Source organism: Anticarsia gemmatalis, chromosome 5 (assembly GCF_050436995.1).
Source record: "Anticarsia gemmatalis isolate Benzon Research Colony breed Stoneville strain chromosome 5, ilAntGemm2 primary, whole genome shotgun sequence".
Taxonomy (NCBI): Eukaryota; Metazoa; Arthropoda; class Insecta; order Lepidoptera; family Erebidae; genus Anticarsia; species Anticarsia gemmatalis.
This window is the reverse complement of record NC_134749.1, coordinates 3,121,450-3,143,713: the sequence shown is the minus strand read 5'-3', so window position 1 is coordinate 3,143,713 and position 22,264 is coordinate 3,121,450. Positions and strand designations below refer to the sequence as shown.

General features: G+C 35.9%; 1 protein-coding gene across 2 annotated transcripts in view; it reads right to left on the bottom strand.

Moving 5' to 3' along the window:
* Nucleotides 1–22,264, bottom strand: part of Lk6 (MAPK interacting serine/threonine Lk6 kinase) — a 74,080-nt gene that overhangs the window by 2,520 nt on the left and 49,296 nt on the right. Inside the window, exons 3-6 of one of the 2 annotated variants that reach the window (XM_076114114.1) lie at nucleotides 12,184–12,247; nucleotides 4,023–4,211; nucleotides 3,643–3,884; nucleotides 1,519–1,788 (exon numbers count right to left, since the gene is read on the bottom strand). In XM_076114114.1, the coding sequence (XP_075970229.1) occupies nucleotides 1,519–1,788; nucleotides 3,643–3,884; nucleotides 4,023–4,211; nucleotides 12,184–12,235 (753 nt within the window). In that variant the 5' untranslated portion in view covers nucleotides 12,236–12,247. Of the gene's footprint in view, nucleotides 1–1,518; nucleotides 1,789–3,642; nucleotides 3,885–4,022; nucleotides 4,212–9,820; nucleotides 10,186–12,183; nucleotides 12,248–22,264 lie in introns of those variants that run through there. The other variant, XM_076114115.1, reaches the window with a different exon arrangement.

Sequence of the window (22,264 nt, the reverse complement as noted above, 5' to 3'; positions counted from 1 at the left end):
ATGAAGGTCTAACTGGAAAAACACTTTTAATCTTGGAAGACACGAAGCTTTCAGGTGAATTGAAAGTCAAATCACAACAATCACTAACTTGTAGGAAATGTTTACTTGTCTATTAGGTATTCAAACAGACGGAAAATCCTATTGGCACGAAGCCTTACTAATATTACAGAAATACAGGTAGTGACTGAATACATAGCGTTAGACGACGATGAAATTACAAATTGTACCTCACTTTCTTTGCTATTTATTACTCAGCGCTGATTTTATGTTTGGTAGTCAATTTGGATTCATTGTCTATACTATGTATTAGATCACAATATGTAACAGTCACTAATTATTATTCACTATGCGCAAATTATATTTAACAATCATAATGCAAATCGTAATTAACGTTTCATTATTTTGATGAGCATCCAATAATATTTACCACCCAGTGTTTGATAAGGCGCTGTACCGAAATATGACGGCCAGATGTTAGGCCAGTTGTTGACTTGTTTTACAAGAGATCATTGACATATGGATTGTAACAATATGCTCTGTATTTGTATCAAATCAAATGAATCACACTAAAATATATTCTGTTAAACAATAAGCCCTTTCTTTTCATTCTGTTGTACATTTTCAATGTTCAACGGAGTTATTATTTCATTACCACGAAGGTTTTACGCTATCGATATTTTTTTTATTTCAGAGTTTACTATTTCAAAGTGTTTTTTCCATTTTCTCGGTATCTTGATATGTATTTATGGCTACAACTTACTTAAAGCAGCTTACAGTCAGCTGATACGAACAGATAATCAATTAATTTTATGAAGTACCCGTGTTTAAATATCTTATCAATTTGTACTTGTGGCTCGCTAAATAAAAAAGAAACTGTTGATTATTATTGTTTCATATTATCATTATTTTTCCTTTTTTCTTTATAATCACGCGTAATGTTAAAAACACAAGGAATATATCGTGTTCAGATATATTAGACTGATTATATTTGATTACTTAGATTAATTGATAGATATTTATCTAGAATGTTAGAACCGGTTGAAGAATAAAAATAATATTTTGGAACATGATTAAAAATAAGAGATTGTGCTATACTATATCTAAACGTGAAAACATTACCTACTTATATCATTGACATTCTTTATGAAAACCAAGTGACGCAAAGTACAACTTGATCCATTTATATAAGTCGAGTTCAAACTTTATACAGCTTAGTCCAAGGTCGGGGATTACCATCCCGCATCAGCTTACACGATTACGTGTCTAGTACGATCAAATTATATAAGTAACCTAAAACCCTTAACGCTATTGTGAAATGTTATGTTCATTTAAAAGGATATAGTCGAGGCTATTACGATAAGCCGACACAAACATCTAGACTGGTAATGAGCCAAGTTGAAGCACCAAAAAATTATAACTATTCGGCAACAAGAAGGCGAAGAGTGTTATTTGGATAGAATGAAGAGTGCCTCAAGGCATCACCCTGGGGCCATATTGATATTAAAGAGTGAAACTCACTGGCGTCATTAGCTGCGGCGTGGCCAGCGGGCTCGCGAGGCTCGACGTGAAACTAATTCCACTTCCAAGATCGAAGTCGCATATTTTCACTGGGCACAGTCTGTCGCGGTGCACGCATAAAATGTTCTCCGGCTTGAGATCTCGGTGTGCGACGCCTTTGCCGTGGAGGAAATGTAAGGCGTTAGCTATCTCACGCACGATCTCAGCCGCTTGCGACTCTGAGAAGTAGTGGTGCTCCTGTATGCGGGACAGGAGCTGTCCGCCGTTGATCTGTAACAACGAGAAACATCTCGTTAATAATGAAACTAAACAACTCCCTGCTCTGCCAAAATTGTCACAGCAATGAATAAATCTTAAGGCTTTTCAGAGTTCAGCGTCCCAAACTGTTTATTTTTGCGAACACAAACGTAAACAAAGACATTAAACTTGTTGAAGTTTACTCAGAACAATGACTCTACATTAGATGTTAGAGAAATAAACTCTCGAAATAATTGTGGTTCAGGAGTTTATCACACAATATTATTCGTAAGTACGTACACAGGAACAGACATAACAAGATAACGACTGTAAATAGCGCTGTATCTGATATCACACGGCTCGCAACAGCCTGCTATTTGCAGGCCAGCCACCAATTAGGAAATGAAACTTGCTTGTTGTTTTGATGCTCGGTATATATTACAAAACAATCTATTTAGGAAGCAAATTAATATTCTGAAACTGATATCGCTTTGTTAAACTTTTTGTTTTATAGAGAATCGACTGATTATATTCGTTTACGTTACAATAAGAACTAACAACCAAGAAAAAGTACATCAAAGTGTACTTACGATATATTATGTTACAAACTATAGCCTAGATATCATAAAACAGAACACATTTTCCGGCATGTAGTTTAGAAATAATAAAGAATTGACGGTGATAAATATAATACTTATGCATGTAAAACAGTAGGAAATGCAGGCTATTTGTGTAACTACCGTACACAAAGTGCTCGTTATCTATAAGACCTGTACGCAGCGGACTTTCCTCATTGTCCTTTAATTAACTTTGCACAATAAACACGATAATTGCAATAATAAAACCACCAATAGTTATTACTTTACGTAAAATAGCAATTTCTATTTAAATAGTTTGGTACCTACATTCCGTCGACAGCAAATATGTTCAATGACAAAACAGACCGTTGAATTTTTATTGTTAAAATACGGTTGACACATGTGTTGTATGATTCATCGTTAAATGCGTTACAATTATACATGCCCATAATAATTTCGTGTAACAGAAACATACGTTAAAACCATCGATCAAGAAAAAAAAATATTGAATCATGATTATTGCGAAAAAAACGAAATGATTGATCACGGCGTGACATTTGTTATGCAATACACTATACAGTAATAAATAAAGACCATTGACAAAACCGTTATGTGTAAATATAAATGATTCACACAGTAATGATATAAACCGCAAGACAAAAACAAAGAATAAACATAACAATATTATCTAAATGACTTTTCATTACAAATGTCGATTAGATGAACATAGATTACGAAGTATGACTAATTTTCGAAATTGAACCAAATAAGGGAGACGTGGTAGATGATGCAATAATATTATTAAAGTAGGTATTACAGTAGGTATAATACAGTCACACATGCTGTCTAGTGCAACTGTGTGAGTAATACAGTCCTCCGTGAAAAATGGAAATTCTTTAAACATGCGTCACGTCTTTTTATTATCTGCACATGAAAGTGAGGCAAAAAGTTAATGTTTATCGATAATTTGCATATTGGCAACCACTTTAAATGTTAAACATTTTATTTTGAGACTTAAAAGTAAATTTATTTGTTTATATACAATATTGAGGACAAGAGTTAAGAGTAAAGACAAGGAGATCATCATTAACGTTTGTAGTCGGAATATTTTTTATTCCTTATTACTTTTATTTGCTATACAAAAGAAAAAAAACAAAAAAGCCCGCCCTGTGGATAGCAATACAAGTAAACTGTTAAAGGAAATTCGGGACCAACAGTTTTAAGAAAAGCTGGGCATCAAAGGCTTTCTCGCTAATCCCTATTCAGACGAAAAGGAAAGTGAAAAAATAAAGTAAAAAGCAATTCTTACCTTCTCGAAGACAAGATAAAACTTGTCGGTGTCCTCAAAGAATTCAATGAGCTGGATTATGTTCGGGTGTCCCTGGCAGTAGTGGAAAGTCTCCACCTCGCGGAACACCCTGGCGCGGGCGTGCCCCGGAACCTTGTCGATAATCTTCACAGCAAACTCTTGGCCCGTGTAGATGTTCACACACGTCTGTACCGAAGCGTACGCGCCCTCGCCTAAAACCTCACCCGTAAGTTTGTAGAGGTCTGGAAAGGAAATATACTCGTTAATACTTGTTTTTAATTGCAATCAGTATCAAAGTATCATAGCTCTGCAAACTTTCCGACCTAATCTTGAAGATAAGAAAGCAATTAGAAACTGCTCAATATTTGTCGGAGGCTTACCTTGGAAACATGACGTGACAACGGAGCTCCCTGAGCGCTTCTTCCTGCGGCGCTTCCTACGCGCCTCCTCCTTGCGTCGCTGCAGGTCTTCATTGTCGGGGATTGGGACAGGAGCCGACGACTCATTGCCGCGAGGACTCTCGTCCGATTCACGCTCGCTCCCCGACTGGCTGCTGCAGCGACCCACGCCTGTAACAATACATACAACAAAATTAAATTCAAGAACGCCAACGCTTTAATTTATGCGGAATTTTAATATGTTTAAGGTTCTGTTATGTATCTTTATAGCGGAAATAACTGTTCGACTATACGGATAGTCAGAAAATGTCTTTAAAAATCTATTCGAAGCTGCGTATAGCTTCTCTCTTTAAAGAATTTGACTAACCTATAATATTGCTACATAATGGAACAATATCCCGATCGTATACATGTATCCAATCCAATATCAGAAATGAAACTAATCTGTTTTGAAACGTTACTGGTCATGTCATTTTACGTCCCACGGTCCTATGAAATAGCTTGAACAAGGAGTGCATTTGTCGGTTATGGTGTTATGGCGACATCCCTTGTTTAATGTATGAACGCGGAACATTACGTAGGCAGGCCGAACAATAACTCCCATCGAATGTCATGCAGGGACAACTCTCACTTCGCTTTTGGTACCATTACTGTGCCACCTATTGCTATGGGTTTTCACCGTGTTTAGTTTTTAATATTTTACATGTGATTGAATGCTAAAAACACGACAACTTTTGTCGAATTCTGGTACATTATCAATCAGCTGTATCATCAGTATTAAATAATCCCGGAACTAAATAAAGTAGTCCCTATCAGGGCACAGCGGCTGTTGTCATCGATAATATTATTCTGACGTGAGACGTGTGTGTGCAAGCTGAGCTGGCAAACAAAGCCGGTTCAACGACCTACATGGCCGCACCCAGCGCTGCGTACGCGCCCACGTTACGCGATCACTCGGCTTCTTGGTGTAAAAACTAGCAAACTGGCATCTACTACAAAGTGCCGACCTACTCGTCTACGATAACGTTGTAATTCAGTTGAATGATGCTAGTTGCCAGTACAGGTCGGCCATTAAGACAAGACAGATTTAAGGTGTTCTAGAGGCAGTCCAAAAATGCTTAGTCCAAATTAAAGCGGGCTTTATCTTTAAACGAGCTAGGTACTTCGTTATTTAAATCAAGATAGTAACATCGACGTCGAGAAACACGTACATGGACTGAGCAATGAGAATCAGTACAGCCTACGTGATCAGTATAGTCATTTGTTCGTTTGATTTCATCTTCCTAGTTCGGTTGCAACTTGCGACTTCTGCAATTGTAATTTAAATACCGGCACGTTTAGTAACTCGTTAAATAATGTGTTAACGTTGCGTGCTTATTTGGTTCATTTGTCATAATGAATGATAAATGTGGAACTTAGGAATTAATTGCGCGCGATGACCTCAGCATAGGACGCATGACAACAAGTCGAATGCGCAATAACCGTACCGCTCGTATGACTGTAACAATCGTGGTCGAGGCACGCCTACGCATACAATCACCCGTTTCAACATAGAAACTTCCTGTTTATATACTATATACTGAATTGTTCTAAATTTTCATACAAATTAGCGTTCATTGCAACGTTGTTGTACTCTGTTTGTAAATATCGCTTAGCACTTGTATGTATACAAACAGCGCGCGCAACAACAAGGAAACCTTCGTGTTGCTAAAACCGAGAGTGACTGACTCATCTCCAGTCTGAGACACAAACCCAAATACAACGTGTGACACAAAAACACAGCCCACATACAGCCTTGATATGAAAAACAATAAACTTGATTAATTTCTGATGGACCAAAATCGCCAAAGGCTAAATGACAGAAAAATAAATCAGTCTCGCTCGACAACCGATACCGGAACGAACGTTGAATAGAAGTTGTGGAGTCGTTAAACGGATTCAATTAATGTAACAGATTTAATACCCGATCGGTACAAAGTAATTGTACACTTGAGTTGAAGTATCGCATGTACGTCGCGTGACGGGCCAGGCCGTGCGCCTCCACGTGGCAGAGCACTCGCCGCGCAGCGTGGCTGGTTACGTAAACCATCATGAGCCGTCGTTGCAGCCCCACAAATACCTTGTTTGTCTCAGAACAACACAATAAATATCATCCAAAACAATTTACGAAATCACTCCACCCAAAAGTTCGTTGCTAGTGTGCACGAGGTTGAGGTGAAACAATGGGTGACCCAAATAACAGACAAAAGACTATCAAAATTAAATGTATTGTCAGGCGAATTCCATCCAAGAATAGAATAATAATGTTATTTGTTCAATATTCTTAACTCCCATGTAAGGAAACTTAATGATAACTGACTCATTATTTATACAAACTTACTAAATACTGTTCCGCAAATTAACCCGGCAATCATGCAAATTAATGTACATGTATGCACGCAGTTAGCATAATAATTGGCTCGATTAGTTACAAATATTCTCAATTTGGTTTTTTATGGAGGTACAGACTAGTAAACAATAAATAATAACATGCTATGGAACAGAATTTTGTCGCCACGATATTTATGCCCTCAGCTGTAAGTTTCTACTTTCTAATCTAGTGGGTTGGCATAAACGCTTGGACACGAATGCGCTCTCTAGTTACCGATTGTAGGCCTATTATGCTTTTGTTTTATACCCTTAAGCTATTCAAAATCTTCACTTTCTAATTGTACCATACCACATACACCCAAATGCAACGTGGACAATATTGAGGCTCCCAGAAGACGAAAGGCTAATTGATGGACTATCCATAACAAAACATGAAAAAACAAATCTGTTACAGAGGTCTGGATCATACCTATTGCAACATTTTAATTTGAAGATCGAGAGATCTACTCAATTGCATGTTAAAGTAAATGCACAATAATGATAAGCAGCAATTACCACGATTGTAATCAGCCCAACCTTGCAATGTACTGTTAGTTACTGCAATTTCTAATTCAGTCGTCCAATCCGTCATAATCACTATAATCAAAGATCAAAGTCGACGGTTAGATGCAGAGCTAGAGTTGCGGCGTTGAATAAACTGCCAAGTGGGCCTGGCACTGCCACCGAACCAAACGAGATTATATCTAGGTGAAACTTCAACTAGGGCGTTTGAACGTTTAGCTATTGCAGTACGTAACCAACCACTTTCACTGACCACTGATTGTGTCCCCCCTGTCTAATGATAACATTACATGTACTTATGGAAAAGAAATAAGTACCCGTCAGACCGACCAAGTTAAGTTTCGACACCATTTTTGGTAACAACAGCTTTATTCAAGACGCATAAAACCAGAATGGTAATATTCGAAAGGTTTAATGATACTATGCAAGTGGTAGTATTTGTGGTTGAATTGAATCACGAGAGCTTCTCGTGATATAAAGTGATCAATTGAACAAGTACCTAAAATAAAATAAGAAGACCACGCTAGCCATGCATGCGCTAGCAACGCTTAACTAGTATTTCCATTGGTAATGGAAAATGGGAGAAAACTGACATCCAAATTATAGTTCACTTGCGAGTTCTGTTACTGCGTAGGGAGATGTATGCAGCTAGAGGCAGAAATCGATTCGCAAAGGAGGGGAATGTACGAGGTGAAGGGAGCGGAGTTTGATATTACACCGGAACAGGCATGAAGTCCGTCACGGTCAAGGTTACTCCGTTTTACTCACCCGATGGACACGATTGACTGATTCCAATCAACGCTGATTCACAATGTGCAATCGATAATTGTTAAAATTAATTTTGTATAGGTACAAAATGAGAAAGTACGGCATTATTTATATTGACGAATGACGGTAAGTTATTGGAAGACAGGGTCAACCCATTATGTTGAAAATGATGAGAACTTTATTAGAAGACTGAATGGGTAATAAATATTATAGTTCTTTATCTAATTGTTAATTCTTAAAAGCCTCGCATGGTAAAAGAAAACAGGCGCCTCCAAAATGGCAACATGTGTTATAAAATTCCCAAGAACTTATATAAATTCAGTAACACTAGTGCGCAGTTTTGTTTTAGTAGGTGACCTTGGCCATGAACGCCGTGGGGCGACGCGCTCCAGCGGCCATGTTGAATTGAAACCGTGGAGAGTAATGAAACTGCATCAAATTATAAACGCATTCTTAACAATTTGATTTTTAAACAGTTGGATCAATAATAAGCAATAAAGGCGAGCTATGAGGAGGCGAGGAAAATCAAATATGTGGCTACACAATGTACACAATCTGCACAAACGTAATCTTATAAAGAACTTGCAAACAATATTTTTCAACCGGTTGACATAGCAATAACTGTTAGTACTGCAAAAACTGATAATCAAAAAACGACTGTGTCATTCTTATTCTCCTGCTACCCGCATTTCAAAATGGATCTTCAAAAAGCGTACTTTTTTCTGTACCCAATTGTTTTTTTTTTTTGTTACAGTACAAGTTTCTTATAATAGCTTGTTATGGTGTGCTCATTTACATGTTTATAAGATTAGACATGTTTCTGAAATTAAGAACGTCATCACATGCCTCCAAGACATTTTGATCGAACACTGTTGGCAACAACATAAAAATATACAAATCAATCGGAACAGGAAACATTGATTGCATTATTAATGCTGTTTAATTATAAAGCTGCTGAATGGTTAAAATATATTATTGTAAACAGAAAACGAGTTGGATTCAGTGAATGTTGCGAAATTGCTGATTGTGAAACAGTGCCGACTGACCGGTCAACGCTCGCTTCATGTTACATGAACTTTGACATTTTAAACTATATCATGTTACTTTTGAAAAGGTTCCGTTTCTATTCTTAGCATCTTAACATCATAGCATATTCATCTAGTTTAAAGATAAAATTATACCCTCCCTAACAAAGAAAATGAATAGAATGAGAATAGCACGAACTAAACTGCAGTAGGTACGGTTCACGTCACAGTTCGCTCGTAAAATTCTAAGTATAAATTGCAATACATTGAGTGTGGTCAGTGTCGCAGTACCTACATCAATGGGTTTATTACTGAACTACCTATATTGTTTTATGAATACATTCATGATTAAATCTGAACTAATTTCCCGGAAAACATGAATCCTATTTTCCTGGATACACATCTATCATCTATGTCATTCAACAGAATAATTAGGAAAGGAAATAAAACACATGGCACAAAGGATGAGTAACGTATCCGAAGGTAGTTCGATACCGGTGAATGATGCAATGGATGATATAAAGTTAACAATCGGAGGTAAAGTGAATATTCAAATCTTAAATGATGCAACGCAAAGAAACATAAAATATGCCTTTATTTGATTGAAATGAATTGATATTAAACATACACAACAGTACAATGTTTAGTATTTTAACAAATTAAAATAATAGAACGAACAAAAAGAATTTTGATAGTCACGCTCATATTTAAATATTTTTCATGTGAATGAACTTCTTTGAATCAAATCTGAAAATGGATCGGAAATAGATACACTGACTACCTAATTCTCCAACTAATTCCAATTGGTAGCAATATCATCGTATAAGCTCTAGGTGACTAAACTAATTAACGGCTACAAGAAATTTAAATAGAATGGTTGTTCATTTGAATTTTACCAATTTACAATTGGTCGCTAATTCAGAAAAATACAAGTTTCAACTACGCAGTAGTTGCAAAAAGCCGGTTGGGCTTATGTATGGAGACCTCATACTGAGTATACGTGACCTGCGCGAAATGAACATCCACCGAGATAAAACATACGTAAATAAAACTTACCGCTATCTACACTCTCTTCTGAAACCTTCTTCACCATCCTGATTGCCTGATGCGTTGATACAGCGATATTTAGAATTATAACGAGTAGGTGTACTACTCTTGAAAAGCCGCTTTCAAACTTGTGGCGGCCGCCTTCTCGACGTGAAATCGGAACGGCGTTAAAGGTAAGGTAGAAAATAAACGCCTAAATAAAAATTATAAAGCACCACGGTCGAGAAGGATTTACGGAAAGTGTGCCGGAAGGTAATAAACAAACACTGCTAGAAGGCGGAATGAAAAAAACTGCTGGTGTCGTTAGCGATCCATCCTACACACGCCCGCCCGTCCGATGTTCTTAAATCCAACTGAGGAGTTCGGCCACGGAGCCGGCTCAGCCCGGCGCGCACATACACACCGCGCCCCGCGCACCGCTCGCCCTCACCCCCCCTCAATCTCCGTTGCTAGCAAAGCTGTGCGTCGTTGTTGTGGCCTCTCTCGCCCGCGCGCATGCGTACTCACTCGCACTGCTGACGTGTTTATATTTTTTGTCGTTTATTTTTTCTCCACGTAGCCGTCGTAACAAGACATCGACATAATATATACCTACATAATATTATCTATATCTTACCATTTAGATACATAAATACCAGATGATACAATATAATAAAAATCGTTATTTGCGCAGTCAGTTCTTACATCGTTCTATCGTTGTTTACATAGTCTTGTCAATCAGCCATTCATTATTCCATAGCAACATAATATATTCGCAAGAAACTATAGAAATTGTGTGGTTATTAAATCAGCATGGTCCTAAACTTATCTGGTAAAAGTCACCTTGGAACCTGTTTTCCCATTTTATAGTAACTACTGTATATCACATCTACACAAGCGTCAAGTAATCCATAGCAGATGTTAAACTGAAAAAAATTTTTATTTTTTATTTTCCCTATAAAAAGTCGTAAGGTTTTATCAACTTCAGATATTAATCATCTTTTTATTTCAGTGCCAAATGTTTAGACCACGTTATCACTTCAATACCTAGTGTTAACGACATACAGTCTGAATGGACGAACCCATTTGCGCACCTCTATTACATCACCTTTTCAAATTAAATCTAAAGTCGTTTTTGACTGCTCGCTTCGTTTTGGTCTTATAGGATTCTTTACTTATAAACGGTGTTATGCAATAGGGAATCCTTTGTCTTCCTAACCCTCCCATGAATGACCTTCACAGGGCATTTGTTGACAAACAAGATACGGGAACGGGTGCACGACGCAAAACGCACGTGGTATGGGCTAACCGGTCCAACCGGCAACCGGCACCGCCATGTTTGTTGTCACGCCACTTCTCTCTCCCGCTCCAACACAGCTCGTTACTCTTCCAACCTTTGCCGTCTCTGTCGCGCCTGCGTCTCGCTTGCTGGCCTACGTGACCGACAATAACAATAACATAACCCAAACAGATAGTGCCGCAGCTCAATAATGAAATATTACGTACATTTGACTTCTACTCAATTTGGTTGTATTATAATCAAGATATTACTATTCAGCGTTTCTTAAGACTACAGCCTTTGCTGCATTTTAATCTCCTTTAAATGGATTCGTTCTGTACTTGCTAAGTAGGACAAAGAGGCCCTTTAGTCAATCAGCTGTAGGCGAGCAATAGATGCCAGTGTGATAACGCGTCATCTGGCTTATCTTCAAAAACATTGTCGGGTGATCTTATTTTCACAATCAAGAATCTGCGCAATATAGTCAAGTGACACGGAGCTTGAGTAATGATCCATGATATAAATCGTTTTGTTTTTCCAGATTATGGGTGAGGTAACTATTTAGGTACTGTAATGGTTTCCATCTTGCTTCCATCGTGAAGTCAATACGCTGCAATTCCGCATTACGGTACCAACCTGTATGTCCGAACTTAATTGGGTGTTAAGGTTTCGTTGCAACAGCTGTTTTCTGAGAAACGCAAAAACCAGGAATGATACCAAATACGTTAGCGTAATTTCCTGGAACTTACACTCCCTTTTACTAAAAATGGTTGTAAAATAAGGATATAAGGAATAATTTGCTGTAGATATATCATCGGGGTGCGAGCGGGTATGGTTCTATAGATAGCTACAGTTAAATCCTACTGCGCAGTAGTAAACCGGGATCCCTTCCTTTGTTTGGATCGTATTTAAGTACCGACAACACAGTTACAAAATATCTTGTTGCTAACAGAGACTCGTAAGTATATAAATAATCAATAACAAACAAGAGTAGAGGTCAATTTGCAATATGCAATAGAAGACAACACACGGAAGGAGGTAGGTAATTTATGTTGAAATTATGAAGTGTAAACTTGTTTATATGCCAAAGTAAAAAATAAAACTCATTTCTTACCTGTTTTCAGTACTTTCCAAATGATCGTATTAATATTTCCGTCACCATCCATCTCGAAGACACTCTGAAACAAAAGACAAAGTTTAAAACATTCTTCACTATTATTAGAATCGAGACTACTTAACTAAACAAGGTGTTACTACCCACATACATTTAAATTGTTCGACTTCACGGCGCAATTACATAACCCAGTCGCAGGCACTCTTCCCCGGGGCCCGTTTATAGCTAGTTGTAAATCTATTCATTGAAAATTTATTAGATGGTCCCTATAAAAACGAAGCCAGATGAAACTAAGCTTGACAGCCTACGAATAGAGTTTAATATCGTACACCAGACGATATTGTATAGAACAAAATCCTCTGTTCATACGTAGGTAGGACTGCAGCAGGGCATTCCCGAGGATCATTATTTTTTTGGACCCTTTGTGTTTAATTTTTGGGTTTGGATAAAGTTAAAATCGATGTTTGAATCGGATCACGTACGCCATAGTGCCCTTAGTTTAGTCGTGCACCTGATTTCAACACAAAGGAGTTTGACGAATAAGATTTTACTTTTTGTAAGTTTCGTCTAAAAAAATGATGCGTACATGTGTACGGGATGCACGGATAGGTCGCAGCAAAAACACGGCGTCATTTTGATCTTCATGTGGAATCTTCACGAAATATTAAATTGTGAACCTAAGTCTAAGTAAGCTACGAGAATTGATCGTAATTTTACCCGAAAGAACATGGTAAACATTATACGTAATTCGAATACATAATTAGCGAACGAACTCTAAAATTTTCAAACAAATAAAGGATAAAGCAAATATTTGCGGAGCTGAGAACACTCCAGCCACTCCTAACTAAGGTAGGTATGTTTTTAAGACTAGGTGTTTTGCTGTAACTATACATAATCCATCAAGCGGAATAAAATTGCTTATGAAACAAGATGGAGTCTAAATGGACGCCCTTTGCAAAGACAAAGTGCAACATCTGAGGTACTGGTAATAGTGGTTATGTCATTCTTGCAATAGAATTCTAATACGGGCCAATATGAATAAATCATTACGAGTAATCAAAACGAGGTGTCGCAAATAAACTTAGATTTTCAAACCAAGTGCAAGACGCTATGTAACGTAGAAAATTAACATTTGGTATAGGCTGTCAGAGATGAAATAACTTTGAATTTGAACTTAACTTACAATTTGTAGAATATTCAAGCAGGGACACATAATATAATTAGTGCCTAGTTCTTTTTATGTTAAACAAAATTGAGTGATCAATGTTCAGACCATAGATCGATATAAATATTGTATGTATAATTGGTTCTTGTCTATAATCAACTTTCGCTCAAACCATCTATTTTATCGTAGCGTAGACCGAACCGAAACATAAAACATTTTGCAGGCTTAACCAGATTTTTCCGCTCTCTTCTGCTTTTTACAATCATGCATTTTTTAGCTGCTAAGTAGTACGTATAAGCATTTGACTTGATGCTCCATACATATGAAATCACGATAAATATGGTCTGAAGAAAAACTTGCAGAGTATAGCACCATATTCGTACCTACTGTAGGATCGATTCCGAAGATGATGAAGAAAAAGTGTATAAGCGCGTGACAAAGTGTACGCATTGTATTTTCCACGTAGTGCGGAGAATTTCTAGCACAACAATAGACAAAACGTATGAAACGGTTCTCTTATGATTTTACTCATTACTACGCATACACTGGCCGTAACGAAAGTTAGTACGCACCGTGAAATATTTCTAAATCAAAGGTAATTGCCGAAGCAAAACATACATCGGAGAAAACTAAGTAAGCCACCAAATGTTGTATCTTTCCGTTGAAAAACCAATTTTTGCTGGTGAGAACAAAATCTTACAAAGAAGGCTGGCGACCTAAAACATCGGCCGCGACGTTGTATCAAAATGTTCTTCTCTGAAGACGAATAAGTTATTTAAAAAAAGTAGCTTCTATTCGATAGAAAGATTAGAACCAGTTTTGATTGATCGATGTATGTGGATCCTAACAAAAACTATTTCATAGTGGATTTACATCAAGTTTGTCGTATAACCCGTATTGTTTAGAATAAATCACAGCCGGAGAGAACACAAAACATGTTCGTATACAGAAAGATAATAAAATACTTGTAAATAATTGTTTACTTTCTTGAATGCGTTATACGCATGACTTACTATGCTAGACAGATATTATGTGAAGGGTGGTCACTTTTTATTGTCAGCCATTGTATTTATTATGCGGTCACCCAAACCAAGGTTACGGAAAAACATATTTGCAATGCTGATGTGAACTTTTTGCGCTGTTCTCTCGCTATGTTTAAAACATGTGGGGCTCGGAGCGGTGAGGCAGTGTCGATCACCTCACTACAAGAGTATGTACATCTGAATACTTTAGACTTTCATATGATCCGCACCTATGAATCTCAAATTGCTGTTATCATTGTAAACATCCCATTGATTTCACATAGACGTACTTATATTAAAGAGGTACATAATGTGCATTCCGTCTGAAAAGGGTTCTTAGAATATTCTGGTACACTTCTTCTAGTAATTACTTGTTCATCAAGTCTTGAAGGTGTTCAAACGTTTGGATATCAGATTTAACTTGAAATGATGTTTGATTCGAACAGAAATCAGGATCTACTTTTATTTATTTACTTATTGAATTTATGTACAAACGTATGCAGGCGAACTTAATGCCTTAGGCATACTCTCGACAGTTTTCTCTAATCCCTTTAAATTTATATTCTGGAGTGAATATCATTTACAAGTTTAGAACCCCAAGACTATACGCCAACGGCTGCACTTACATTAATTTAACTATTACCTATGCTTTTAACATCAACATGTTATGTGTGCTCTCAAAATAGGTACAATGCATACATGACAAAATAAAAATACCTTAACTTGTAAGAATATTTTTATTACAAAGAAGTAATGTTTACCTTATAAATATTAATTACAGCAAATATTAAGGTAATCTACAAGGCACGAATGAATGGGCAGTAAAGAGAATTGACGTCAATGTAACATATACTTAAATACTTAGGTCCATATGTATAGTTTAAACATTTTAGTGCTAAGAATAGCAGATGAGTTTGCAATTTAAGTATAAAAGCTGGAAAAAAGACCACATGTGGCGTATTAATATCATTTGGTGATAAAATCGATCACCACTGTCGCGTAACCTTTCACTATTACGAAAAATGGTTTTAGCTCTTACTAAAAAGATGAGAATAATTACAGGTACTTAATTTTATTGGAGTAAGACCTGTAGCAGGATAGGATGGGTAAGTTTTTCAGAAAGATCTAGAAAAGGGTGGAACAGAACAGAGTAAACGGAAGGAGGCCTATAGATAGCTCTGCGGTAAGTAGACGAAAGCTGCGGATAATGATGACCCATGAATTATATTCAAATAGCATCAAAGATCCTGTGAAACTGTCAGACAATCAACGGCTAACAATTTGCGGCGTACTTTCTGCCACATCAGACCACAGCCTACGAAGATTGATTTACACGTCGTCAATATGAATTGACCAGCAATGTAATGAGTAAACCGATCAATTATAAATAATTTAGTGTAATTAGGTCGTGTGCTCGGATAGCCGCTAACCGCACGCCAACCACACAGCAGAGTGACACTAGCGAGTGGGTGATAAACAACGAGCGATGTTGTGGTGAACGCGATTTAACAGTATATAGGTATTTGTAGAGGGTATTAATGTGGTATAATGTGGCGCAGTTAAATCGCAATCAGAAGGTGTTTATTGCCTACATCCAGCAATAGACTATACTACTATTTATATTTCTCTATGTGTCACTATCCCTGTCTAAGTATAGATTATGGATTATAAAGCTTCGATATTTAATTCATTAACTCAAAGTATTAGAGCAGCAAAAATAGCAAACATAATTTAAAAAAAAAATGTTCATGTAGTTTTTGGGATATTCACTGAACGTGAAAGAACACTGTTTTTGAAAGACTAACCTGTAACAATATTTATGTAGGTACATATCCTAAATTTTGACTATCCACTCAGCACTCACTACCATAAAGGCCACTTATTAACCTATCTACCAATTGGTTTACATAAACAGCAATTATGTGTTCTCTGTACGCAAAACTCTACGATAACGTGCTTCAGTACCTCGTCCTTAATTAGCTCCAGTTTCTTAGTAAACAATTACACCTGATAAACTAATATTAATGTTGAAACATAATTGAAATGTATGTATGAATAATTCTACACAACGTTATTAATCTTCTTGGCTTCACATTAAAAGGTCAATACTGACTTTTTGTTCTATTAAGCTCATTGTAGAGCCAACATTAGAGGTTTAGTTAGTTTATGACTACATATTAGTTTGCCCTGAATATTTCTTAATACTTTTTTCATATGGAAAAATGGAAAGTAAACTCTCTCTTTAAAGTTTTTGGTGCCTAAAATCCAATCATCGTGGTTATTCCTCTATTCTGGTCTACCAATCAAGGTTTAATAAAGAATTCGCCCTTATCGTGTGCTTTGTGCAGTGCATCGTAAGTTTGATTGAGGTTTACGATTAGGAATAAAGGTGTGCGGGAATTATTTATTAATGTTTGTCTCAGAGCTACTGCAAGCCGGTTCTAATAAATAGTAATACGAGTCGAATCTGACCGCGATATTAGTTTCAAATCGTATTACTGCATTGTAATCAGATTTACATATGTAGATAATGCAAGTCGATAACAATGAAATCGCTATGATGCGGCACAATAAAATGTTTACAAACATTGCAAAAATTCCTTAACGGAATATCAGCAATATGTTTTTTTAGATAAAACACAATGCAGTTGGCTGAAACGGCAGAAGTTTGATCTATATTTATTGAGGTATAAGATATTGTATTTGATATTCTACCTTAATTTGAACTAGACACAAATAACATAACCGCAAATATTTTCACCTGCATCTAAAGTTTCAATACACGAGGACTTTGGTCAAGGACAGGGTCATCGGAAATTCAGATTGTCCAAAAATTTCCAATTCCGTATGAGTGAGGCGAAAAAAAAACATTATCTTTGAGTTCGATGCACTCTGCCACAAGTGATGGCCACGCATAAAACTGACAACATAAAAAATATGTTTCGAATACAGAACACGGGTCTATTTTGTTTTTTAGTTTAGAACTTTAGATGCATTGATTATGTCAATAGAATTTGATGGTAGTTTAAAAAAAAAGCATATCTTATGGTGAGAGTTCAAAAGTTTTGGTACTATGCGTTAGTGAAAAATAAACCGGCTTCGCGTAGATATTAATTCTGCAGCAAAGTCAGTTTACGAGTTTGAACTGCAACAAGTCGAATTTAAGCCCAAAAATTGATTCGGAATTGCTTCCTGCGCAGCTCTAAAAACACGTAATAATTAGTCCGGCTAGTATAATAAGCCAAACGCGCCATAGACGGTACATCATATAATTTACATAAGTATATTAATACCGCGCGCACCTCGTAACAAGTTTGGCCAGATTATATGATGCCGCGTCCATACGAGCCTCACATGATGTCATCGTCAACACACATAACTTACTTAAAACCTCGAGCGAGCCATGTGTGCGTGAATATAAGACTTATCTAAACACAACACATACAAATTAATTCCATAGTCGTGTGGAATATTCCATGGTGGCACGATGTAATGTTTTTAAATTTAAAACAAGCCTTGCTTTAGCATCCCTTGCTGACTATGGAATAGATGGTTTCTATTATAAAAGGAAATGAATCGCACACCGAGCAAAAATCCAGTTATCTGAAAAAAAAATGTGTTGTAAACAAGTTTTTGTAGAACGCAATAGAAAAAACATCAGATAATCGTTGTTCTTTCAGTCGATAACGTTTCGCTTTCGGTCAAGGATAATTGCTGGCGAATTAATGGAGATCGAATGGACGAGTTTTATGTGATTTATTTAACGACTTTTTTAAGTAAAACAAATTGTATTGTTACACGTGAAGCGGCAACATCGGACATTTGGAAAGAATCAATAGCTAATTTAAAATTTGGTATAAATATAAAAGAAAAACAAGTCTGGAAATTCACCGATAAATTGAAAACATCCATAGAATTCCATGAATAAAATTTATAGCTTACATAACAGAAAAAATTTCATTTCTGAAACGGAATACTTATGAGAGAAACTTTAGGTTATCTGAATGTAGTTATAATACAATCTTCAATCTACGTAAACGGTTGCCGATAACCTGAAACAAATGTACAATGTACACTGATAGCGATTAAATGCTATGAAAACATAATGGTTACGCAACGTCGACCAAATAATAACAAAATTATCATTCTAATGAAATATAACATTGTATAGGTACAAAACGCCGTGTTTACTAAACTTCAGGAACCGAGTTAGTCATCTACTTCCGAGAGCAGACGTCGTGTTGAATTATAATGACTGTAAAATACAATAGAGTAATGTCTCTTAACCACATTCAATTGAAATTTTAGGTTTAAATTACCCAAGTCAAATAAATTTATTGTAAATTCAAATATACTTATTCATTGTGTGGGTTGTAATAACATGGACTTAATGTATTCTATTTAGTACAATTTTCGACGACCACGTAGTTATATGACAGAAGTACAAGATTTTTTGCGTATCTCTTGTCTTTATCTACGTCGTATTCCAAAATCATCAAAGTTACGTCGGTATGCTAAAAGAATGATATGCATCAATGAATGAATAGATCATTATGATTGGTTAGATCATTTGATGACTAGTTCTTATGAATGACTATAAACATCATGAAACTATGTAGAGACATGTAAGTACCTTTGGGTATCCGCTCAGCATCGAAGACATAATATATTACATAAACAGCATTTTTGCACATTAACCTTGAAAGTTAATTAAACAATGTTGACGCATTACGAAAATTCATGCATCGATTGAAGTTCAAAGGTGAAACGGCCAAGTTCAAAATAAGTACCTATAAAAATAACTAGAAACGGATTTTAAAACAGCAATTAAATTAGAATTAATGGCTAATTAAACATCAAGAACAGGTACAATAAACGCAGACTTTATTATATAAGCTGTAGAATGGCAATGGAACGAATGAACTGACGTGGTAAAATAGTTCGTGACCTTCCGAGATTGAAATTACTAACACCCACGCTTCATTGTGCCGATACCTTGTTTATCTTGAACGATTTGACCGAGTCCCGATACATTGAAACGATTGTTTTGAATTACTTCACAAAAGGAAGCGATGCATACCGCTTATAGTGGATACAAATCCGCTGCAAGTGAACTCATATCAAGGAAGTTTATTTCGCTATTAACTTCCTAGAGTAAATGTGTAAACATGCGCTATGGTAGTTCATTGAAAATAATAACTGCGACTTTTAGCTGACATTCACATTTACCAACGCGGAGGCAATTTCAAACACATACATTGGCTCTACATTGTCTGAGACTGTAAAAATAACGTAGCAGAACCCGACTACTATTCTATACATACTATGGTTTTGAACTGATTTTCTAGCAGAAGCTAATTAAATAGTAAATAGTTATATTATAATGGAAAAATTTAATCTAACTGAAAGCAGCAATTAAACCAAATATAACTGCTAAAGCCAATCTTTTAGCACATATTATAATGTTGCATACAAGTGATACAAGCGTTACAAAATACAATGGATGTTTAATTTGCAATATTAAATAGATGCAATTGTAGACTAATAAACATGTGCAACAGCATAATGTGCGTACACCACGTCACACATATTTACCATCCATGACCCGCTTATCCATGTTGAGTTGTTGCTCTCATCGAGCTGACTGCTTTATCTCATGTGATTAGGGTTACACCGACGATGAATTATTACTTTGTAAATAACATCTTAGATTATAATTCCATGTCACGATGGCACATCAATAACGAAAATTGCTTTACGCATCTAGATTTTTCATAGAAACAGCTCATACTTGCTTGATTGAATCCCAAAATACGGTTAGCAGTCACGATTTTAGGGGTATTTAACTAGTTTCGTGTATGACCAGATTCTTACTCAAACATTTGCTGGTATCTCCAGTCAAATATAACAACTAGATAACGGGTCGGCGTATAAAAATGGCCTGACAAATAGCACCCAATAAGAGGCACGAGATTTTGTACTAGTTCGGTGTAAAAACGTACCAGTTATACGGCAATCTACTGCCAGCATTATCTAAGATTTAAACCAGGTTAAAATAAAAACTATTTAAAATACATTTTGTATGACGTAAGCGCAAAAATCAGCCGCTATCGTCCACTTGAATACGTTCCTGCTGTGGCACTGTAAAAAATGCGTTAGTTGATTTGATACAAACAACAGAGTGTATTGTAAAGCCGTTAGCAGGTGTGTGATTGGATCGAGTGACAGTTTAGGTGCCTTTTTTTGCAATGGAATAAAGTACGGGCATAAAAAGTATAGTATGGATTACATCATCACCGACAGTACTTTGGAAACAGGTATCTCGTTGTATCTAACTGTCGATATAGTATTGGTCATTTGCGAATAAATCGGGACTCTACCTATTAGTCGTCTCAACCGTTTGAGAAACACGAAGGATCGTCAATAGAGATATTAATGTAAATGATTCATATCACCTATTATAGTTGTATTACAAATATAGATCTACGACTATAATGAATATATCTTCAAGGCAATTAATTCATCGTTACATTATGTCACGATATGTTTTCATAAAAATAGATATATATAATGTAGAGCAGAAGAATAAAATATATAAATGCGTGGCTATAGATCACAGTTGGCTAGAGAGCTACAAACAAGGTATATTATACAGATTTAATGGCACATTGAGTCTAGTTTTTCTTCATAATACAGTGTTACAAATGGTATGTGTGATCAACAAAGAGTCAAGGTGAACTTTGTTATGTAACGTAAGCTAACTTTACGCTCCGTGGCGATGTCTACGTGATTTTTTCAAGTTTAATGCAATATTGGTGCCACTATCTGATGTTTACCTTGCCAATGAGTTCTCAGAAAAATTTGAATATTTTAAAATTCATATTGGAATTGTTTTAAGAAAGAGGAAAACAACACAAACAAAATGTTAACAAATAATTTCTATTCGTGTGGAAGATGATCTAAGATCTAATTACTTCCGTTCTGTTTTAGCAGCAATTATTTTTTACCTTTGTTAACGAATAAACACAAAAATCGACAAACTTCAAATACTCCTTTGTACCTTTAGTTTATTATATTTTAGCTTAGCTTTCTTAAATAACAGATTAAAGTAAAAAGTCCTTAGAGTATTAAATAAAACTTATTTGTATAGTAAAACAAAGTTTGCATTTTGCACATCAACGAAGCAGAAAGTAAACAATTCAAGTGTTTGTCCTTTATCTAAGAATCTAAGGCAACATAAGCTTATATACTTTACTTTTACTCCACCGAGAGTGTCCTCACTCATTATGTTTATTATTAAATACATCACGTAATATAATATTAATTAGTAGGTATATTACTACAGATAAGTGTACCACTCCATTACATAAGTGGTATTGCGAATTTAGAAAATAAAACGTCGTAAATGATAGATAACTGAATCCTTATCTATATCTACTTCTAACACTAATATTATAAGTATATAAAAAATGTTTGTTTGTTTATAAGAGCCGATCGTAAAACCGGATAGATTACAATTATTTCACTAGAAAGCTACTTGATTTTATATTAACTTTATGATACTTCCATGCCGGGAAATTGTCGCAAATCGTCAGAAATCTTTGAATACAAGTGAAGTCGGGGGGAGATACTACTGAAAGATAAATCAGTCATTTAAAGTAAAATATTATTAATCTGTGATAAACAGTTTTAGATTATCTTTCAAAGTATTATTCGTCTATAACCTTGAGTTGATTTGTAAACATGTCTTCATTACCTAAATGAAATATATCAAATTGTTTGCATACTATGCTAGATATATTATGAATCGGTTTATGTGTTTGTTTACTTGTAACTCATTCATATGATTTGCTCAATACATAAATTATGTATGCTCAACTAACGACGGATATAA